General features: G+C 34.3%; 2 protein-coding genes across 2 annotated transcripts; one reads left to right on the top strand and one right to left on the bottom strand.

Moving 5' to 3' along the window:
• The first annotated feature begins 253 nt into the window (after positions 1 to 253).
• Positions 254 to 15,392, top strand: LOC101897328 (inactivation-no-after-potential D protein). Its single transcript, XM_005177068.4, has 11 exons — positions 254 to 558; positions 6,898 to 6,962; positions 7,033 to 7,122; positions 7,192 to 7,560; positions 9,527 to 9,617; positions 9,767 to 10,122; positions 10,179 to 10,331; positions 10,398 to 10,469; positions 10,693 to 10,935; positions 14,671 to 14,967; positions 15,026 to 15,392. The coding sequence occupies exons 1-11, from the start codon at positions 531 to 533 to the stop codon at positions 15,212 to 15,214; spliced, it is 1,953 nt and encodes a 650-aa protein (XP_005177125.1). The 5' UTR covers positions 254 to 530; the 3' UTR covers positions 15,215 to 15,392.
• On the bottom strand, positions 15,386 to 17,280 carry LOC101897495 (large ribosomal subunit protein uL14). Its single transcript, XM_005177069.4, has 4 exons — positions 17,122 to 17,280; positions 16,861 to 16,944; positions 16,663 to 16,790; positions 15,386 to 15,645 (listed from the first exon to the last, which is right to left on the bottom strand). Exons 1-4 carry the CDS (start codon positions 17,132 to 17,134, stop codon positions 15,448 to 15,450), a joined length of 423 nt encoding a protein of 140 aa, XP_005177126.1. The 5' UTR covers positions 17,135 to 17,280; the 3' UTR covers positions 15,386 to 15,447.
• Between the last annotated feature and the right edge of the window lie 2,185 nt (positions 17,281 to 19,465).

Genomic DNA, 19,465 nt, shown 5'->3' with positions numbered 1-19,465 from the left:
TGTTTTTTTTTTTTTTTTTTTTTTTTCAAAAAGCAGTCAATCAATTAACAAAAAATCATTCAATTCGATTACCAAATAACTTGAATAACCTTCTATTGGAATAAGCGAATGGACGTACGAACCATGGAACTGAGACAACCATTGCCTATCGCCGTCTCATTCCAAGAGATTATATCAACAATCGATATTCTGCTTCTAGCAGATTCAAAGCAAGCAAGCAAACAAACAACAATCGCCAGCTAGGCAGCCAGCCATCTAGCCATCCACTAAGTCAGTTAGTCGCCTCCGAGTGGCTAGTCTAAATGCAAATTAGTTTGCCAACGAACTTCATCGGAAACGGATCGTGGTTTTAGCCATTTAGCCATTCTTCTTCCTCATGGGATTTTCCATTCCGCAGTATTAAGGAAATCCAAAGTAGTTTCCTATCACTGTTTCGATATTGAATTAAAAGAAAAAAATTGGCCGTGAAAGAGTTTTGTTAAAAAGAAAATTCAATTTTGAATTTAAATCATTAAAAACGACTTTTCGAAATGGTGCAACTGAATTCCGGGGGTGGTGGTGAGTTTCATTGAATGATTGTGGAACTAAACTAATTAAAGTGTTTATATAACCCAAAGAGAAAATATATTGAAAATTGTGCTGAGATTTGAAATGAGAAGAAAATCAATAAAAATTAAGGAAAAAAATAAGTAATTAGTATGGAATTAAAATTTGTAAAATATATGGAAAAAATAAAAATTGATACTGAAAACAATTTTCAGAAGTTAAAAATATGATACAAAAAATATGTACAGAAAATACTAATTCTTTTTGTGAAAATTAAAAAAATATATATATAATTATTTTTTTTCTCTGTATAAAAATAAAGAGCCCAGTTAAATAACGGTTTATTCATAACATCACGTGCCTGTGTGTTGTTATATGTGACTGTGTTTGCCCTGTGACTGTGTAGCCCCTGTTCATTATACCACTGCATAATCACTGGACGACTGGACGATAAATTGAATAATGAAACCCTACACAAATATGAGGATTACAATAAAAATATTGGATAACTTGAGTTGTGTTTAAATTAAATTATTATTTTTCTTAGCCATTGTGAATTAATTTTAATATTGAAGTTAGATTGAACTCTCTTTAAAATGCAGAACTCAACAACCTGTCAATGGTCTGAACAAAGTGTTTATATCCAAAAAAAAAAAATTAATACTAAAGTCCGGCCTTAAGATTACGTGAAGATTAACCAAATTTGGAACATCTATTTGCTATAGGCCCGTTTCAAAACGTATCAGAATCTACTGCTCTCATCATTTCTGTATTTTGTTTTTCTCTGGAAAACAGTTTCTGTATCTGAAAACTAATGCTAATGGAATAATGCTCTCTTTTAAAAAAAAAATGACTAGAAAAATTTGGCCAAGTAAAAAATAGCGTCTTTGATAGTTTCTGATTAATAGATGTATTAATTGTGAAATATTTCCATTTAGTTCTGATAAAAATGTTGTCATAGTCTATAGGTATCCTTCAATGTATGATTCATAAAAAATCCATGCAGTGACCGTTGAGCAGTGTTGCCAACATTTTGCGAGCTAAAAGCGTTATTAAAAACCAGAAAAGCGTAAATGGCGTAAAAACTTTCCTTAAAAAGCGTAAAAAGCGCTATGTATTTTTTTCTAACCAAAATGTCATATAAATATTTCATGCATATAAGTGCATACATATTTTTAAAAAAATATGATATATTAGGAAGTTTTAACATGTGGTTAAAACTTGCAGACCTACATTTTTACAAACAATTATGTTCACCCATAAAATCCATAGCTTCAAATGCAGTTGAAGTTCTGTAAACTCGTACAACAAGGAAGCCATGTATGAACTTACGTTATTTTTAAACCCTCCACCATACTATGGATGGTATATTAACTTTGTCATTCCGTTTGTAACTTCTCGAAATACTCATGTCAGACCCAACAATGTATATATATTCTTGATCAGCGTAAAATTCTAAGTCAAATTGGCGTTGTCCGTCTGACTGTCTGTTGTAATCACGCTATCTTTCGAACGAATTGAGATATAAGGCTAAAATTTTGCACACATGTTTACTTTTTCAGTAGGCAGGTTAAGTTCGTAAATGGGCCATGTAGGTCCACGTCTTCCTATAGCCACCATATAACGGTACCTCCCTATATTCGGTATTTTGATGATTTTAGCGACATTATTAACCGGAATTGTTTCAAATTACGTATTTATAACTCGTAATGGGATCTACACTATGTGACAGAAAATTGTCTATGCTGGTCCAGGTCTTCGCACAGCTCCGATATAACGGAACCTCCCTATATACGATATTTTGATGATTTTAGCTACATTATTCACCGTTTATTTCAAGTTTTCGAATTTGAATTGAATATGACAAACAATGCCTATGTAGGTCCACGTCGTATAGACCCTAGTAAAACGGCTATATTCGGTATTTTTAAAATGTATACAGAATTTTTTAAGGATTTTATTTTTTGAAAATTTCCAAATTCGTTGCAAATGGTGGAGGGTATTTAAAGTTCGGCCCTGTCGAACTTACCGCTTTTCAACTTGTTTCTCGTTCATTTCACCTTTCCTTCAATTGGTTTATAATACACAAAATTCTTCGTTTTATTTTGGTTTATTAAAAAAGAGTTACATGTAAACAAAAGAACTTCAATGACAGGAATGAAAGACTCGTAAAGAATTTGCAGTAAAGAACTTGCGATAAGTAGATGCCATACTATCGAAACATTCGAATGTATAAACATTGCGTCATTTTAAAATCTAAAACCCGCTAAAAGCACCAACAGAAAATATGAAAAGCGTACGTACAGCGCTTTTTTTTTCCGTTTCGCGCTATGCCTACTATTTTGGCGTTTTGGGGGGTCTGAAAAGCACCATAAATAGCACGAAAAGCACTAAGTTGGCATCGCTGCCGTTGAGGAGTTCCCTAAAAAAATCCATGCAGTGCCTGTTGAGGAATTTAAGGTTAAAGTTCAATTTTAAATTTTGCAATGTAATGACTTTTTTTTACCCTCCACATTGGAAAGAAGGGTATATTAACTTTGTCATTCCGTTTGTAACATCCCTAAAGTATATATATTCATAATAAGCATAACATTCTAAGTCGATTTAGCGATGTCCGTTTGTCTGTTGAAATCACGATAAAGCCCTCATTATTTGACGTAGAGCGTCAACATTTAGCAGAACAATTTGTATTGTGTCTAGGATGGTTAGTATTGAAAATGAGATATATCGGTCCACGTTTTGGTATAGTCCCCATATAACGGTACCTCCCCATATTCGGTATTTTGATGGTTTTTGTCACATTTTTTTTACGGATTTGTCTGAAAATTGGTATTTGTAGGTCATAATGGATCGTAGTTCATGTGGCTAAATATTGTATGTATGGATCCAAGCTTTGGTATAGCCCCCATATAATGGTACCTCCCGATATTCGGTATTTTGATGGTTTTTGTCAAATTTTTTTCATGGATTTGTCTAAAAATTGGTATTTGTTGGTCATAATGGATTCTGCCTGCGGTAGCGAAGCATTGCACGTATAGGTCCACGTTTTGGCATAGCTCCCATATAACGGTACCTCCCGATATTCGGTATTTTGATGATTTTTGCCACATTTCTTCGCGGATTTGTCTAAAAATTAGTATTTGTGTGTCCTAATGGGTCCTAGCTCCGTTACCGAAGCATTATATGTATCGGTTCACGTTTTTGTATAGCCAAATACAATTCTATTAAGATTTAGCCATGACCGTCGATCTGTGGTTTTCATACCCAATGGCCTAATGACTAAACAATTTGTATGTCACCAGATACATCTAAAATGTATCTCTTCGAAATAACTGTTTTTGGACAAAATTCATTCCATGGCAGACTGATTCCACCTACATGGCTCAAAATTTGTAATAATGAGATTAGATCTATTATAAAATGGTATATATCTGTACACTGCTTTTAGTACCTACCCTACAAAATGAAAACATTTTCAAATGAAGTCAACATTTCATGGAAATCAAGATGAGAAAATTAGGTTATGTCAAAGATCGTGCAGCTGTGTAAAAGACACTTACTCCAATCGGAGACCGATCGGTACATTGTGTTAATCCTAAAGTGGAAAAGTATCAAATAATAAACATTATACGTGTGTTGATTGGAAGGAGAGTTCAAAGATCAGAGAGGATACAAAAATGTTTAAGTGTTCTCTTGTTGTAAATTTAGACCAGGGCTAGTTAGAGCATATAAAAATAACTTCGTGGTTGTATGCGTTTTTATTAAAAAAAATGTTTGCAAGTATTTCTTTTCCTCTCTATAAACAGAGAGAACTATTTTGTAAGTTTCAGTTTTTAGACAACTTCAATTGGTTATAACATGTAGATTAGTACACAAATTCTATTCGATAAAAAAATCGATGTAAAAAAATAAGCCTTGTACAATTAAGAAAATAAATTTTTAATACAATATTATAATCGTTATAAAACCATTTTGAAAAAATTGACAACAACATTTTTTACAATTGTGTTGCTGAACACAAAAACATCCCATGGGACTCTCTTTGACTTGCCCTGATTTACAGCCTGTTTTTGTTAAAAAAAAGTAACTTTAAATCGAATCGTTCTGAACGAGAGCTTCCAAAATATTTATAAAAACTCAAATTAAAAAGAATTCGAACGTATTCTTTATAAATATTTTGGAAGCTCTCGTCCATTCTCGAAAATCTTTGATATGCCAGTGTTTCCATAACCATTATTTTTTTTTAATTTTTTATTAATTTCCTTAGGAGTTGTGCTGGTTGCGGCAACCCCAATAAATTCAAAATTTATCAAAAAATTGTAAAATAAAATTTAAAAATCTCAAAAAAAAAAAAACATTTAAAGAATATTGTTCTGCAAGATCCGCTAACAAAAAGTTGATATGTAAAAAACAGTTAATGTATAAATTCCGCGTCATGATGGGGAATTTATACATGAACTATTTTAATTTTGGCGAGATTCTGTAACACACAGCCAATTTCTGTTCAAAACTATGGGTCTCCTTCCATCGTTTTTTTTTCTGACATTTTCGTTTGTATTTTTTCGTTACAAAAACCAAAAAAAAAAGGGGAAGAAGGCTTTCTTGTGTTTGTCACTCACACAAAAACATGCACTACAAAAACCCAAAATATATTTCCTTTCGCCAAAATTCCAAACGAAAGGAAAAATGATTTTGAAGTCGGACACACTCAGAAAAAATTGTACACAGCTGTAAGTTTTACTATACTGAATTTTCAAGACATTCCAAAACTTAAGTATTTTTCGATATTTTTCTTTCATCTAAATTATTGATCGAAGAAAATTCCCAGGGTTTTGTTCTCCGAAACAATGCTGCAGCATTGGTAGCAGAAATTATGGGTTTAGATGGGTATGGTTTAGATGGGTTTACAGCGAGAGAAATTGACGTGTGTCCAACTTCATAGTCTGAAAACATTACATAGTTTGTGGGAATTTTTTATCTAACCTTTACAACACCGTCTACATACGCTACAACTTTTGTACTTTATGATATTGATTCCTTGAAAATATGTTGAATCACCAGAACCACAAAAATGGTAAAAATGCTACTAGCATTGAGAAAAACATTAAGTACGGCAGGACCGAACTTTCAATAATTTCCACTTTCTGGAAAATACATATTTTTAAAAAATTTTAAAAAAGTATCTGATATCTCTTCCACCATAAACTGCAAATACCAGTCAGATCGGTTGGAAAATGTAGTTATAGATTTCAAAATACAATAAACTGCGTAGAACAGATATATATTGGGGTCCATACCAAAATGGTTTCTACTACAAAAGTTGTGAGTCTTAAACACCAAACTTAAAACAATTCTGTGTAGATAGGGTCATCATAATACCGAATATCAGTGGGTTGATAAATGAATGAATGACAGAAGTTATAGAGCCCATTATGAACTGAAAATACGAAATTTTCATAAAAAATTAGGTCTAAATCGTAAAAATACCAAATATCTGGAGATACCGTTATATGGGGGATATAGCAAAACGTGGATATATGCCGACAATATTCTGCCACTGAACGTAGAACCTTTTACAAACTTTTAACGCCAAATTTGGAACAATTCCGTGGAAAAATGTAGTTGATATCATCAAAATATGGAATGTCAGAAGGTGCCGTTACATGGGGGCTGTACAAAAATTTGGACCGATATATTTTTTATCAATACCAACCATCCTATACAAACTATTGTATAAAATCTAAAAACTCTACATGAAATAATGTGGGCGACAGGCGGATATCGTTAAATCGACTTAAAAATACGAGTATATATACTGTATAGGGCCTACAGCGAATATTTAGAGGTGCTACAAATATAATAACATTTTAAAAATACTAATAGGCTGATAAAATCGAAACTACCCAAATCAAGAATCTAGTACAACAGTACATATGTTAATATTTTTTTATAAATTAACGGAGAGGAACATTTACTAAAGGTTTACACATAGCTCAAACCTGTATTGTTGTATGCGGCCATACGCTGAGGGTTTAAACCTTTAACTATATACCGACTTGTTAATTCTTTATTCTAAGCCTGACAACGTCGTATCATGGGATTCTTAGATTTTGGGAACAAATAGGCCACGTCTTTTTTATATATATGTCCACCAGCAATAAGGAAATTCTGATATACAATTCGGGGTTGTATCGCAATCGGAGAACTATATCGTAACGTGCATCGAGCCAAACCAAAGGGGTTGTTTATTTGGAATGATGGGCATGTGAATTGCGATGTTGTACGAGCCAGAGGCGATTATTTCATATCAAATATTCAAAATATTTTTTTTTTTTTATTTTTCTATTTTAGCTTTTACGGTAGCTTTAGATAAAACTGGAAAGAAATCTTTCGGCATAAGCATAGTAAGGGGTGAGGTAAGTAATTAATATTACATATGAAATTTTTTATTTTATATTTATAATAAAATGACTTTTATTGTTTCAGATCAAAGACTCACCCAATACGAAGACAAATGGCATTTTCATCAAGGGCATAGTTCCGGACAGTCCGGCACAGTTGTGTGGAAAATTAAAGGTACATTTTAATTACATTTTTTTTAATTTATAAATTTAATAAAAAAAATTCTCATAACCTCACTTCCAGGTCGGTGATCGCATTTTATCGATCAACGGCAACGATGTACGAAATGCCACCGAACCCGAAGTAATTCTACTCATCAAAGATGCCGGCACTGTCATCAATTTGGAGATACAATCTGTGGATCAGGACAAGGGAGGCGACAGCAATAAACCGGTGGAGAATGGCTTTGCAATGAACAAGAATAAATTTCAGCAATCGATTAAACAGGCACCGGCTCCCAAACCGCCAAATGTCAATTCGATGTTGAAAAATACCAACTATTCGGCGACAATATCGAGTGGACCTTCGGGTGGCGGAGGCGGTGGTGGTGATGACGATGAGGAGGATGAACGTGATATGACCGGTCGCATTAGGACAGAAGCGGGTATTGAGGTGAGTTGAAGGAGGATATTATAATTTTACGGGGGAAAGAACTTTTCTGAGAGTCTTCTGTGGGTCAATATTTAATTGTAGAGCCTTCCAAAGATTTTCCACTGATATGGAAGCTTTTCAAAATCTTCCATACAAGAAGGCGTTTCAAAGGCCTAAACAAAAAAGATCACCTGAAAGCCTTTTGTAGACATCGAAACTGTCAAAGATCGTCTAAAGGATCTTTAATTGTTAGAGGACCTAGTAAAGACCTTTTATAAACAGAAGACCAAAGGATATGAATTTACAGGGTGAGATGAAAAAACAACTTTAGACCGCTGTCGTTCCTAAGTCACTCGTCCGACAGCTGTTAAAATTATTCCAGTGACAGCTCATTATATTGTTTACATCCCTACAAAAGCATTTTGGTGAGAATTTTCCAGAAAAAAAGTTATTCGTGAAAAGTTTTCGTTAGAGCACTCCAGTGTTTAAATGAGAATAAATCTCTTGTGTCTCATACCATCGCTCGTTACCGTGATAGCGTGGTAGCGTAGCCCGACGTCAAGGAAGTGGACGGAAGAAAACAGCAACGTCAGCAGAAATGGTTCGAAAAGTAAAGAAGCGACTTGTTCGAAACCCGCGTCGCAGTGGCTGAACATATCGCAATATTCCATTCGGCAAATATTGAAAAATGAGGTCGGGATAAAGCCATTGAAATTCCAAAAAGTGCAAGAACTTAAACCGCAACAAAAGAGCTAAAGCGTTGCCTCGCTTGGCCGAAAGTGGTGAACTGCCGAACTTGGTTTTCTCCGATGGGAAAACATTCGTTGTCCACCAGTTTGTAAACAAACAAAATGATCCGCTTGTGTTTACTTGCCAAGGAGGTCAATTGAAAATGTGCACCTTCGGTTGGCCACCAGAAATCAAGCCTCAAGCCGGCCATGGTGATGGTGTGGGCCGCCATAACAGCCGATGGTCGCTCTCCTCGCTCGTATTAATCGACCGTGGCATCAGGTTAAATGCCGAATATTATCGCGAAAATATTCTGGATGGTGTATTAAAGCCTTGGACACGCAAACATTTTGGCCGCAGACCAAACTCAACCGGACTCAGCACCAACGCACTCAGCAAGGGCCACCCAGGAATGGTTGCGAAATGAGGTTCCTCGCTTCATTTCCAGCCTCGCACAATGGCCACCAAAATCTCCGGATACCAATCCATTGGACTATTGTGTCTGGGGTATTTTGGAAAGCAAGGTTGGCACTAAAAAATACCAAAGTGTCGATCACCTCAAGCAAGCGCTTCGCCGGGAATGGGCCAAAATATCGCTGAGCAACATTCGGGCAGGGTTTCATTGGCCATTTGAAGGCCATAATTCGTGCTAAAGGTGACCAATTCGAACAAATATAAAGTTATTCCAAAGTTTGATGCTATTTCCGACATTTTTTGTTTTCATTCAATAAAATTTAAAAAAAATGTAAAAATTATGGCATTGGACTTTGTTGCAGTTTTTTTATCTCACCCTGTATATAGAATATGCCTCAAATATCTTCCAAAAACCTCACATAAGTCTTCAAAAAAATATAAAACCTCTGATAGCCTTCTTTACAGGAAAGAATATGTCTTTCAGAAACTTCTAAAAAATTCATAAAATTTATACTGATTAAGACCTTAAATCCTTGCTTAGAGAACTACGTCTCAAAGGTCTTCTATAGACAATGGACTTCATAAATACCTCCCTTAGACTTTTTGCAGATGGAAAATTTGTCAAAAATCGTCTAAAAAGAACTTCCATAGTTAAAAGACTTCTTAAAGACCTTTTATAATTTCCCTCTAGGATCTTCAAAAGGTCACTTAAAAGTCTTCTAAAAATATAAAAATTTTAAAAATCCTCCTTAGGCGGAAGATGCTTTTTTATATCCTTCTTCATAGGAAACCTCTTCAGAGTTATTAGAATAATTTTTAATTTTAAATTATTGCTGTTCCACAGATTGATCGTGCTTCTGCCGGTAATTGTAAACTAAATAATGTAGAAAAGGCTCGTGATAAGGAAAAGGAAGATGAATTTGGCTATACCATGGGTGAGTAAAATGGTTGCAGTATCATAATTCAATCCTTCATTTCCCAATGAGGTTAAGATTCCGATTAATTTTCCCATATTTCCTATTGTCCACTCATTAAATATATTTAAATCCCCTCGAATAACCCTCTCTTCTTTTCTTATCCCCAGCTAAAATCAACAAACGCTATAACATGTTAAAGGATGTGCGACGTGTAGAGCTAACTAGACCCGCCAACACACCTTTGGGTATGGCCTTAGCCGGTCATGTGGATCGTCAGAAAATGGCTTGCTTTGTGGCCGGTATTGATCCCGAGGGTCTAGTCGCCTCATTGGATATCAAGCCGGGCGATGAAATTGTCGAAGTGAATGGTGTTGTCCTCAAAAATCGTTGCCATTTAAATGCCTCGGTGGTCTTTAAAAATATTGTCACGGAGAAAATTGTTTTGATAACATCGCGCAGAAAACCCAGTGATGATGGAATGAGTGTTAAGCCCGTCAAACAATTTCCACCGAAAATTGATGATGTAAGGAACTCTGGCACGAACTAAGGAAATTTTGTTAAAATTCATGTCTTTTTTAGACCAAATTCTTGTTCGATCAATTCCCCAAAGCCCGAACGGTAGCCGTAAAGAAAGAGGGTTTCATTGGCATTATGATCATCTATGGTAAACACGTTGAGGTGGGCAATGGTATTTTCATATCCGATTTGCGTGAGGGCTCCAATGCCGAGGAGGTAAGATATGGCAATGGCTTTGCCAAGTCAAAGTTGGTTGTTAAGCTATTTAACCTTTTTTTTTAGGCTGGCATTAAAGTCGGTGACATGCTACTGGCCGTCAACAAGGATGTAACCCTGGAATCCACCTATGATGAGGTAATGCTGCACATTTAAATTCTGAAAAAAAATATTTAAAATTAATTTCTTAAACAAAATTTATGCAAACAAATTCATTTACTTACCTTAAACTGGTCTTGAGATTTCCATATTTTCACCAAAGAATCATCATCCAAAATATATCCAATTTCGAATTCCCAAATCGAATCGAACCGGTTTCCATCACATATATATTTTAATTTTTTCTCCATATCTTCTTTAGGCCGTTGCTCTCCTCAAACGAGCAGAAGGTGTTGTCAATCTCTGTGTCTTGACGCTGAAACCCGAGGAGAAGAAGGAGGAAAAGAAGGAGGAAAAGAAGGAAGAAGAAAAACCAAAGGAGCCCGAAAAGATTGATCCTGCCACAGCCCCTGTGAAACCAAATACCAAAATGGTCATTGAAATGAAGGTGGAGAAGAAGCCGTTAGGCGTTATTGTCGTCGGTGGTAAAAATAATCATGTTAAGGTACGTCAGGGACTAGAGTAGAAAGATATAAATGGCATATATTTATGGGGAAACTGAAAAATATCTCCCATGCCCAAAAAATCTTTCAATTGTCCAACAAATCAAGGTCTATGCCCCTGATAGCCCTTTAACAATTTGTTAGAAATTGGCCCTCAACGTCCTTTAAAAATGTTCTAAAAATATCCAGTCTTGTGGCACTGAATGTCCTTTTAAAATTTTCCAAAACTCAAGGACTATGCCCCAAATAGCACTTTAAAATTTGGTAGAAATTGACCCTGAAATTCCTCTAAAGATATCCAGTCTTGTGGTACTGAATGCCCTTTTAAAATTGTCCAAAAATCAAGGGCTATGTCCCAAATAGCACTTTAAAATTTGACAGAAATTGACCCTGAAATTCCCCGTTTTAAAAAACAGTGCTGAATTTCCTTTTAAAATTGTCCAAAATATCAAGGACTATGCCTAAATTACCCTGATCCATTAACATCCAGTCTAGTGGATGCCTTCTTAAAATTGTCAGAGAAATCAAGGACTATGGACCCGGAAGCCCTTTAAAAATTGTGAAAAATTGGCCTCCAAAGTCCTTTAAAAATGCTCCTTAAATTTCTTGTCTAGAGGCACTGAATGTCCTTTTAAACTATTCCTTAAAAATCCATGACAATTGCCGTGATAATTTTTAATACTAGTTCTTAGAACATTTTCCAAGAAAATCTTAACCTATAGCCCTGATAGTCCTTTAGAAAATATTTTTTAAAAAATCCAAGTCTATGCCTTTTAAAAATTTGCCCTAAAATACCACACATATAGTCGTTCAAAAAATATTTCTTAAAAATCCAAGTCTATTGCTCGGATAGGCATTTAAAAATTACCCTATAAATCCATTGGTATAATCCTGATCCTTGGAAACATTTTCCTTAAAAGTCCACACCTATGGGCCCGATTATACTTTCCCTGATAGTCCCCCAAAAATATTATTTATAAATCCAGAACTTTGACAGACCTTTAAAAATATTCTTAAATATCTATCTCTAGAGTTCTTTAAATGAATTCATTCAAAGTCCAGAACTCTCCTTTGACAGTTCTTTAAAATATTTTAATAAATCACCTTTTGGCCACTGGCAACGTTCAGGATACAAAACCCCCTCAAGAGCTCCTCTAGAGAAAACAATCTTCAAGATTTCCTCATTTTAAAAAATTCACATCTATGGCCCGATTATTCTTCAAAAATACACGTCTATGGTCCTGACAGCCCCCCCAAAAAATATTGTTTTTGGGACTATGACCTTCACAGTACTTTAAAAGTCACGGATTTTTTCAAAATTCAGATCTCTGGTCCGAAGGTCCTTTCTAAAAATACCGAATGTTGCCATTATATTAGGGTCTATTCGACGACATGGACCTGCATAGGCAACATTTGTCATAAGCCATTACAATATCCAAATGCGAAAGTTGAAAAAAATCGGTGAATAATCTCGCTAAAATCATCAAAATACTGAATATCGGGAGGTACCATTATATGGGGGCTATACCAAAACGTTGACCTGCACGGACAATTTTCTGTCATAGGCTGTAGCATTCATTACGCTTTTCAAATACCAAATTTTAAACAAATTCACCGGAAATGTCGCTTAAATCACCAAAATACCGAAAATAGGGAGATACCATTATATGGAGGCTATACGAAGACGTGGACCTCTTAGGCTGTAGTATCCATTACGAACTTCAAATACCAAATTTGAAACAATTCCGGTGACTAACATCGCTAAAATCATCTAAATACCGAATGCCGTGAGGTACCATTATATGGTGGCTATACGAAGATGTGGACCTGCACAGACAATTTTCTGTCTTAGGCTGTGGTATTCATTACGAACTTTAAATACAAATTTTGAAACATTTCGGGTGAATAATGTCGCTTAAATCATCAAAACACTGAAAATAGGGAGATAATGTTATATGGGGGCTATACCAAAACGTGAATATACATGGCCCATTTTCAATACCAAAAGTCCTGCAGACATAATATACATTTGAGTGAAATTTTATTAATCTACTTCAATTCGTTCAGAAGCTAGAGTGATTTCCACAGACGGACAGACATCGCTAAATCGACATAGAATTTTATGCTGATCAAGAATATATATAGATACTTTGTGGGGTCTTAAATGTATGTTTCGAGGTGCTACAAACGGAATGACAAACTTCGCCATACTATGGTGGAGGATTTAAAAATGATATCATGAAAAAGGGATCTCTCAACGGAGAGATTTTTTTTGTGTATAGAGAACCTGTAAAATGCTGATGGTTTTTAGAAGACCTGTTATCAGCGAACTCATGTGATCTATATAACATTTTTAGAAGCTCGTACTTTAAGAGGACTTCTGAATATTGAAGTTCTCTTTAACAGATATTTAAGAAGAGTTCTAAAAATATTTTTCCGTCAGAGGTCCTTTAAAAAGTCTTCTTTCTGTGGTAGACATTTTGTCTCTTCTACCTCCAAAGATCTAAAAGTGTCTTCCATACATAGAAAACAATTCCTATAGAAGACCTTCAAAAAGAGACCATTCTGTAAAAACATTTAAAAGACCTTCCTTCTACAGAAGAACTGAAGAACTGTAAAGTGTGTTCTTTCTGTAGATCCCTTTTGGAGTTTCCTGTAGAGATCCTTTAAGAGGTTGCCTTTCTGAAGAATAAATTTCTTCCTCCTACAGAAGACCTTCAAAAAATCTTGTCCCTATAGGAGTCTTATGAAAGGCATTCTTCCTATAGAATACCTTTAAATGATATTCTTCATATAAAAGATCTTCTAAGAGTATCATTTCTATGGAAGACCTTAAAGTTTTTTCTTTCTGTAAGGCTTTCCTTCTATGGAAGATCTTAAAAAATGCCTTCTTTTTGTAGATACCCCTAAAGAGCGTTATTTTTTATAGAAATCCCCAAAAGGTCTTCTTTCTTTGGAAAAATTGCCAAGACTCTTTCTGTAGAAGACCTTTAAGAGGTCTACTTTCTGCGAAAAATGTTTAAAAAATCTCCTTTGTGCAGATTAAATATTTTAAAAGACCAATAAGTGGTCCTTTTCCTGTGGAAAACTTCAAAAGGCTTCTATGAAAAACTTGAAAAGTTCTCCTTTCTTTAGATCTTTTAAGGTTATTTTTTCTATAAAAGCCTAAAAAGGCATTCTGCCTATCGTTCTTTCAACGACCTTCTTCATATAGAAGACCTTCAGAAGGCAGCCTTTTTATAAAAGCCCTATTTATGTAGGATTCCTATTCAAGACCTCTTCTTTGAAGATTCTTCGAATGTCCTCTTTCCGTGGAAGACTATTAAAATATATTCTTTATGCAGATACCTTTAATCAGTTTTATTTTTGCAGCAGTTTTTTTTTTTTTTTTTTGAAGTTATTTTTATGTCCTTTTTAAAGATCTTTTGTAGAAGGCTAAACAATGTCTCCTTCCCATAAAATAACTTCAAAAGGAAGATCTTTAAAAGATCCATAGATGTCTCCTTAAAATGTCTGTCTTATTTCTCGATGAGAGGTCTTATATCCATAGATCTTTATAGACATGTCCACATCATACATTTAAGATGTCTTCAATGTAGGGAAACCCTTTGAAATGTAAATAAGAGTTCTTCTAGTTCCTCTATAAAAAAATCTTTTATATCATAGAAATACTTAGATATGCACTCCACAGTCTTTCCATGCTTTTAATTTTTTTTCGTCTCCCTATTCCCTTTCAGACTGGTTGTGTTATAACACACATCTATCCGGAGGGTGCCATTGCAGCCGACAATCGTTTACAAATCTTCGATCACATAATTGAGGTTCAGGGTAAACAAATGGACTGTACATCGATGACAACACTCAAGGTGCATCAGGCATTCCATACGTGCTATGAAAATCTTCTAACCGTACAAGTTTATCGAGCCGATCCCCCAGAGGTGGAAACCTTTAAGGTTGAATTCAATAGGAAACCGGGCAAAGATATTGGTCTATCGTTGGCTCCCAATGCAAAAGGATGCACAATTTCTGAAATCGTGAGTAAATATTACAGATTTTATTAACATGTTTTACAATAATTACCCCCTGTTGCAGACCTCTGCGGGCTATGCTGATATTGATAATAAACTACAACGCGGCGATATTATAACCAAATTCAATGGTGATTCCCTAGAAGGTTGTACATTTGAGGTATGCTATGCCTTGTTTAAGGGAGCCACTGGCAAAATATCATTGGAGGTTACCCGGCCCAAGCCCACAGTTCGCACCGAGGCCAAGAAGTGAGGCAGCAAACTCTGTGTATACTTCTACAACTGATCCAACGAAACCTAATCTCCTCCATACCAACTAACTTTGTAATTGTAGTTTGTAAGCGATGAGATTTTGAGATTGATGAGATGATAATATGAAAAACTCCTACAAGGATAAAATTAAAATAAAATAAAAACAAGAAAATTCAAAATACATGTTTGTTCTGTGGTCTCTTCTTATTTTATTAAATCAAAAATAAACGGTATTTAAGCAATCGAACTGGCGTTAGATGCAATACGGGGCCACAAGTCAGCGCATTCCTTAGCAACGGGACCGGTGATAGCTGAACCTTTCATTTCACCCTTATTGTTTACTATCACCCCCGCATTATCCTCAAAATAGAGAAAAACGCCATCCCTCCTTCTGAAAGGTTTTCTTTGACGGATTACCACAGCAGGCATTACCTGGAAAGAGAAGAATGGGAGAAGAATAAGTATTGTTGATGAAATGAGTGTAATGATAATGGTTGAAAGGACGTGAATGGATTGTGTTGTTCAAGTTGTGGTCGATTAAGGCATAAGAAAAAATTTTGAAGAAAAAAAAATCATCAAGATACTGGGTACAAAATGTGAAGTTCAATTTTGGGATTTAAGGCCGGTATTATTTGCTGAGATATGAGGGAACATTTTGTTTCCCAGATGCCGTTGATCGGCCCAAATTGGAGGAAATAGTTGACTTTTGTTGTCGGTATAAATATTAGCAACGATATTAGAGGGAGATATTAAAGTCCTGTCAAATATTTTTTGCAGGGAATAGAAGTTAGACGGGACACTTGCCAAGTTTCCTGGTATGAGGTTTCCTGGCTCGGGTTAAATTATTTTTGTTGTGATTTTACACGTGCAATACAAAAAGCTATTAAGGGCTCGTTATCAAGGGTTTCCAAGAATCGTCAAGTTACACGGGTTAAATTTTTGGAAATAGCAGGAACCAAATTCCCGGCAGAATATTCACTAACTCTCGTTTTTTTAAGCTTCATTATTGCCCAAAAAGCTATAGAGATTTCAATCCACCTCCCAAAACATTGACTTGCTTGAAGAATGTTCTAAAAACGGTTGGGTAGCTCCAATTTACAAGACCGTCTCAAAAAAACAAGCTCAGTTTTGCAAGGGAATATTTTGAAACAAATTGGGGAAAGAAGTTGTAGGTTATTTTCTCAACACGGGGGGTTTAATGCTATTTCGACAATAAACGATACTTAGTCCCCTTTATAAAGCCGTGCACAATTTTGTTGGTTGATACCTCTCCCCTTTTTAACACAAAGTGGCGTCAATATCATCCTTCTCCTTCATCTTAAGGTTGGTAAAACTCCTCATTTACGAGTCAGGCTCGCAAAAACACATTCCTTGACTTTGATCACAATCCACTCATCATCCTTCTTCTTCTTCCAGTAAATTCATCACACTGGTCACACCAGAACTTACCTTCTTTCTCAATTCTGGTTTACCCTTCTTAACAGTAGCAACAAACATATCACCGACACCAGCGGCGGGCAAACGGTTCAAACGACCACGGATACCGTGAACAGCGATGACATACAAGTTCTTGGCACCTAAAAACAAGAGAATTCATGAAATTAGCATGCTTTCCATAAAAAATTATTTATCCATTTTACTACCCACCTGTATTATCAGCACAGTTCATGACGGCGCCAACGGGCAAACCCAGGGAGATGCGGAATTTTCCTCCCGCAGTTCCACCACGTCCTTTTGTTGCATTTCATTTGGAATTAAAACATAGAAAAAAAAAAGAAAAACACCAAAAATAGCACTTTAATTAAATTCTTCACATCAAATCATTGTATTCTTTGTATATCATGCACTTTATTCTTTAATATTTCTTTTAGATTCAATTAGATTAAATATTTTTTTTATGAAAATCACCTCTCTTAGACATTTTAGCTGGTTCACAATCAAAAGGAAGTCAAAAAAGAAAGAAAAAACAAAAAATTTATTGACAGCTATCTATTGGCAGCCAACTTCATGCGGTGTTGCCAACCACGTGCTGCAGGGTTGTATTTTCGTGAGTGAGAAGAGTTGTCGTCGTTGTGCAAATGCAACCGAAAGTGAGAACAGTTAATTGTTAAGGAGAAACATTTTTACAAAAAATAAATGTTTAAAAATTAATGATATTTAGTGCTAAGTGTTTATGTAAATTGACTAATTTTGATAAAATTATGAAATACTATAATTTTTAAATTAATTTTGTTTTTTTCTTATTATTGAAAAACACCCCTAAAGCTGTGCCCGCTTCTTTCAGAATTATTAAAAATTCTATTTTTTTCTCATTTTTTAAACAAATATGTAAAAAAGCACAAAAAATAAATGAAATAATTTGATTTTTTTTTTTTTTTTCAAAAATATGATGCAAACTTTTCAATCATAAATATATTTAGCACATGCTCCGCAATGTAAGAGTCTTCCAATCATTGATTTTGAACATATTTTTAATTTTAATATTTTCATTTTTTTTTTTTTTTTTTTGTTGCAGAAAAAAAAACAAACAATTAGAGGAGAGGAAAGCAAAAAAAATTAAATTTAAATTAAATTAAAAATAAATATTGTATTTTTTCGATATCATAAAGGAAAAATCCGTGGTACAATTAAGAAGGCAAAATGTTGTCAAATGAATAAAAAAATTGTAAAAATATGATTACATGACTTTACCTTCTTAATTCTACCATTGGAAAATCAGTTATCGAAGTAAAAATGTTTACATTCTTGCAGTTCTGCAGTGTCATGGTTGAAGAATATAGGTAAACAAGGCTTGGATACAAAATGTTTAATTTTTTTTTCTCAAAAATAAGAATATTTTTATAAGTTTTCTTATACGACACCAATCGGTAACATAACAAATATGCATTTTACAAATTGGAATCATTTTTTATTCAAAATTTTTAAATTTCATCAAAAATCATCCCTGTTCAAAAATTTGCCATGTTCCAAAACAAGATTCTACTAGATTTGCAATTTTTTCGATATCAAAAATGGGAAAATCGCTTATCGTCGTAAAAACTTGTACATTCTTGCAGTTCTGGAACAGACCAATACACATTTTGTGTATTGTTTTGAATAAAAAATACAATAATTTGAAATAATTTCAAATTTGGTTGCAAAATAAATGCAAAATTTCGAGGTAAAAAAACTGTTTTGTCCTACTATTTTATATTCCATCTTGTGGAATAACCCCGAAATTCGATTCTTGTTTCGTGGGCTTCTCTCAATATAAGAATTTTGTTAAAAAAATAAACAATGCTAACTGTTGCATATTTAAAAGTTTATTTGACACTATAAGGAAGTTCAGAAACATTTTTCATTGAGTTTTGGTATAAAAGTGCTATTAAAAAACTTGTACACATTTTTATCCGGATTAACCGATGTAATTAGGGATTCACAATAAATTTCCCTATGGAAAATATACGGAGGTATATTTGTTATGATTGGGTAAAAATGTTGTATGTTAACGAGCTATTTCTTTAATCTAATAATCTTACAAAAAGTCTATGTAAATGTGTTTTAACATACTTTGGCTGCTATCATGGTACAATGATATCAAGGTAGGGCTATGATACCATATAATTTCAATTTTTTTATTTTCTTGGCTTAATATGTCATATTTTTTTGTTTATGTATGTGTTTTCTTTTCAATAAAAAAAATTGTTCAGAAAACATTCAAATTCGAGTGTTTTCAAAATGTTTATTTCAACGTATGCATCGACAAAATCTAGAGTTTTTGTAGCGAAATAATCCTTTAGAGATATATAGTACATGATTTTGAAAAGAAGTGTTGACCTTTCATTTAGTTATCGCGTTTTCAATTATTTATTCAAAATAAATACAACAAGTTGTTTGATTTTTTATTGTTTTGATACTAATTGTGACATTACAAGCCAAACAGGTAGACCTCTATACTTGCAATTTTTTTGAAGTTGGCCTACCTTCTCTTCATTGTACCATGGCTGCTATCATGGCAGAAGAATATTGGTAGATGCATCAACGATTGTGAACATTGATATGTCACAAAATTTGTAAACGTTCTTGCAAATATAAGTCGCTTTTTAAATGTTTTCTCATACGACATCATTCGGAGGTTGTTATAAATCGCGTTTTTCAACAATTTTTGCAAATTTAAATAATTTTTCATTCAACATTTTCAATTCCAAAATTGTTTTGACAGTTCATTGTACCATCAGCTGAGTCGATGCGTCTACCTATATTCTTCTACCAT

Source organism: Musca domestica, unplaced genomic scaffold (assembly GCF_030504385.1).
Source record: "Musca domestica strain aabys unplaced genomic scaffold, Musca_domestica.polishedcontigs.V.1.1 8, whole genome shotgun sequence".
In the NCBI taxonomy this organism is placed as follows: domain Eukaryota; kingdom Metazoa; phylum Arthropoda; class Insecta; order Diptera; family Muscidae; genus Musca; species Musca domestica.
Note: the sequence above shows the minus strand (reverse complement) of the source record. Positions and strands in the feature narration are given on the sequence as shown.

Coding starts and splice junctions, on each gene's coding strand:
- LOC101897328 (XM_005177068.4), top strand. CDS start 531: ATGGTGCAACTGAATTCCGGGGGTGGTG. Junction 6,963..7,032: donor TAAGCATAGTAAGGGGTGAG/GTAAGTAATTAA, acceptor TTATTGTTTCAG/ATCAAAGACTCACCCAATAC. Junction 7,123..7,191: donor AGTTGTGTGGAAAATTAAAG/GTACATTTTAAT, acceptor CCTCACTTCCAG/GTCGGTGATCGCATTTTATC.
- LOC101897495 (XM_005177069.4), bottom strand. Junction 16,791..16,860: donor GAACTGTGCTGATAATACAG/GTGGGTAGTAAA, acceptor TCTTGTTTTTAG/GTGCCAAGAACTTGTATGTC. Junction 15,646..16,662: donor AACCAGAATTGAGAAAGAAG/GTAAGTTCTGGT, acceptor TTCTCTTTCCAG/GTAATGCCTGCTGTGGTAAT.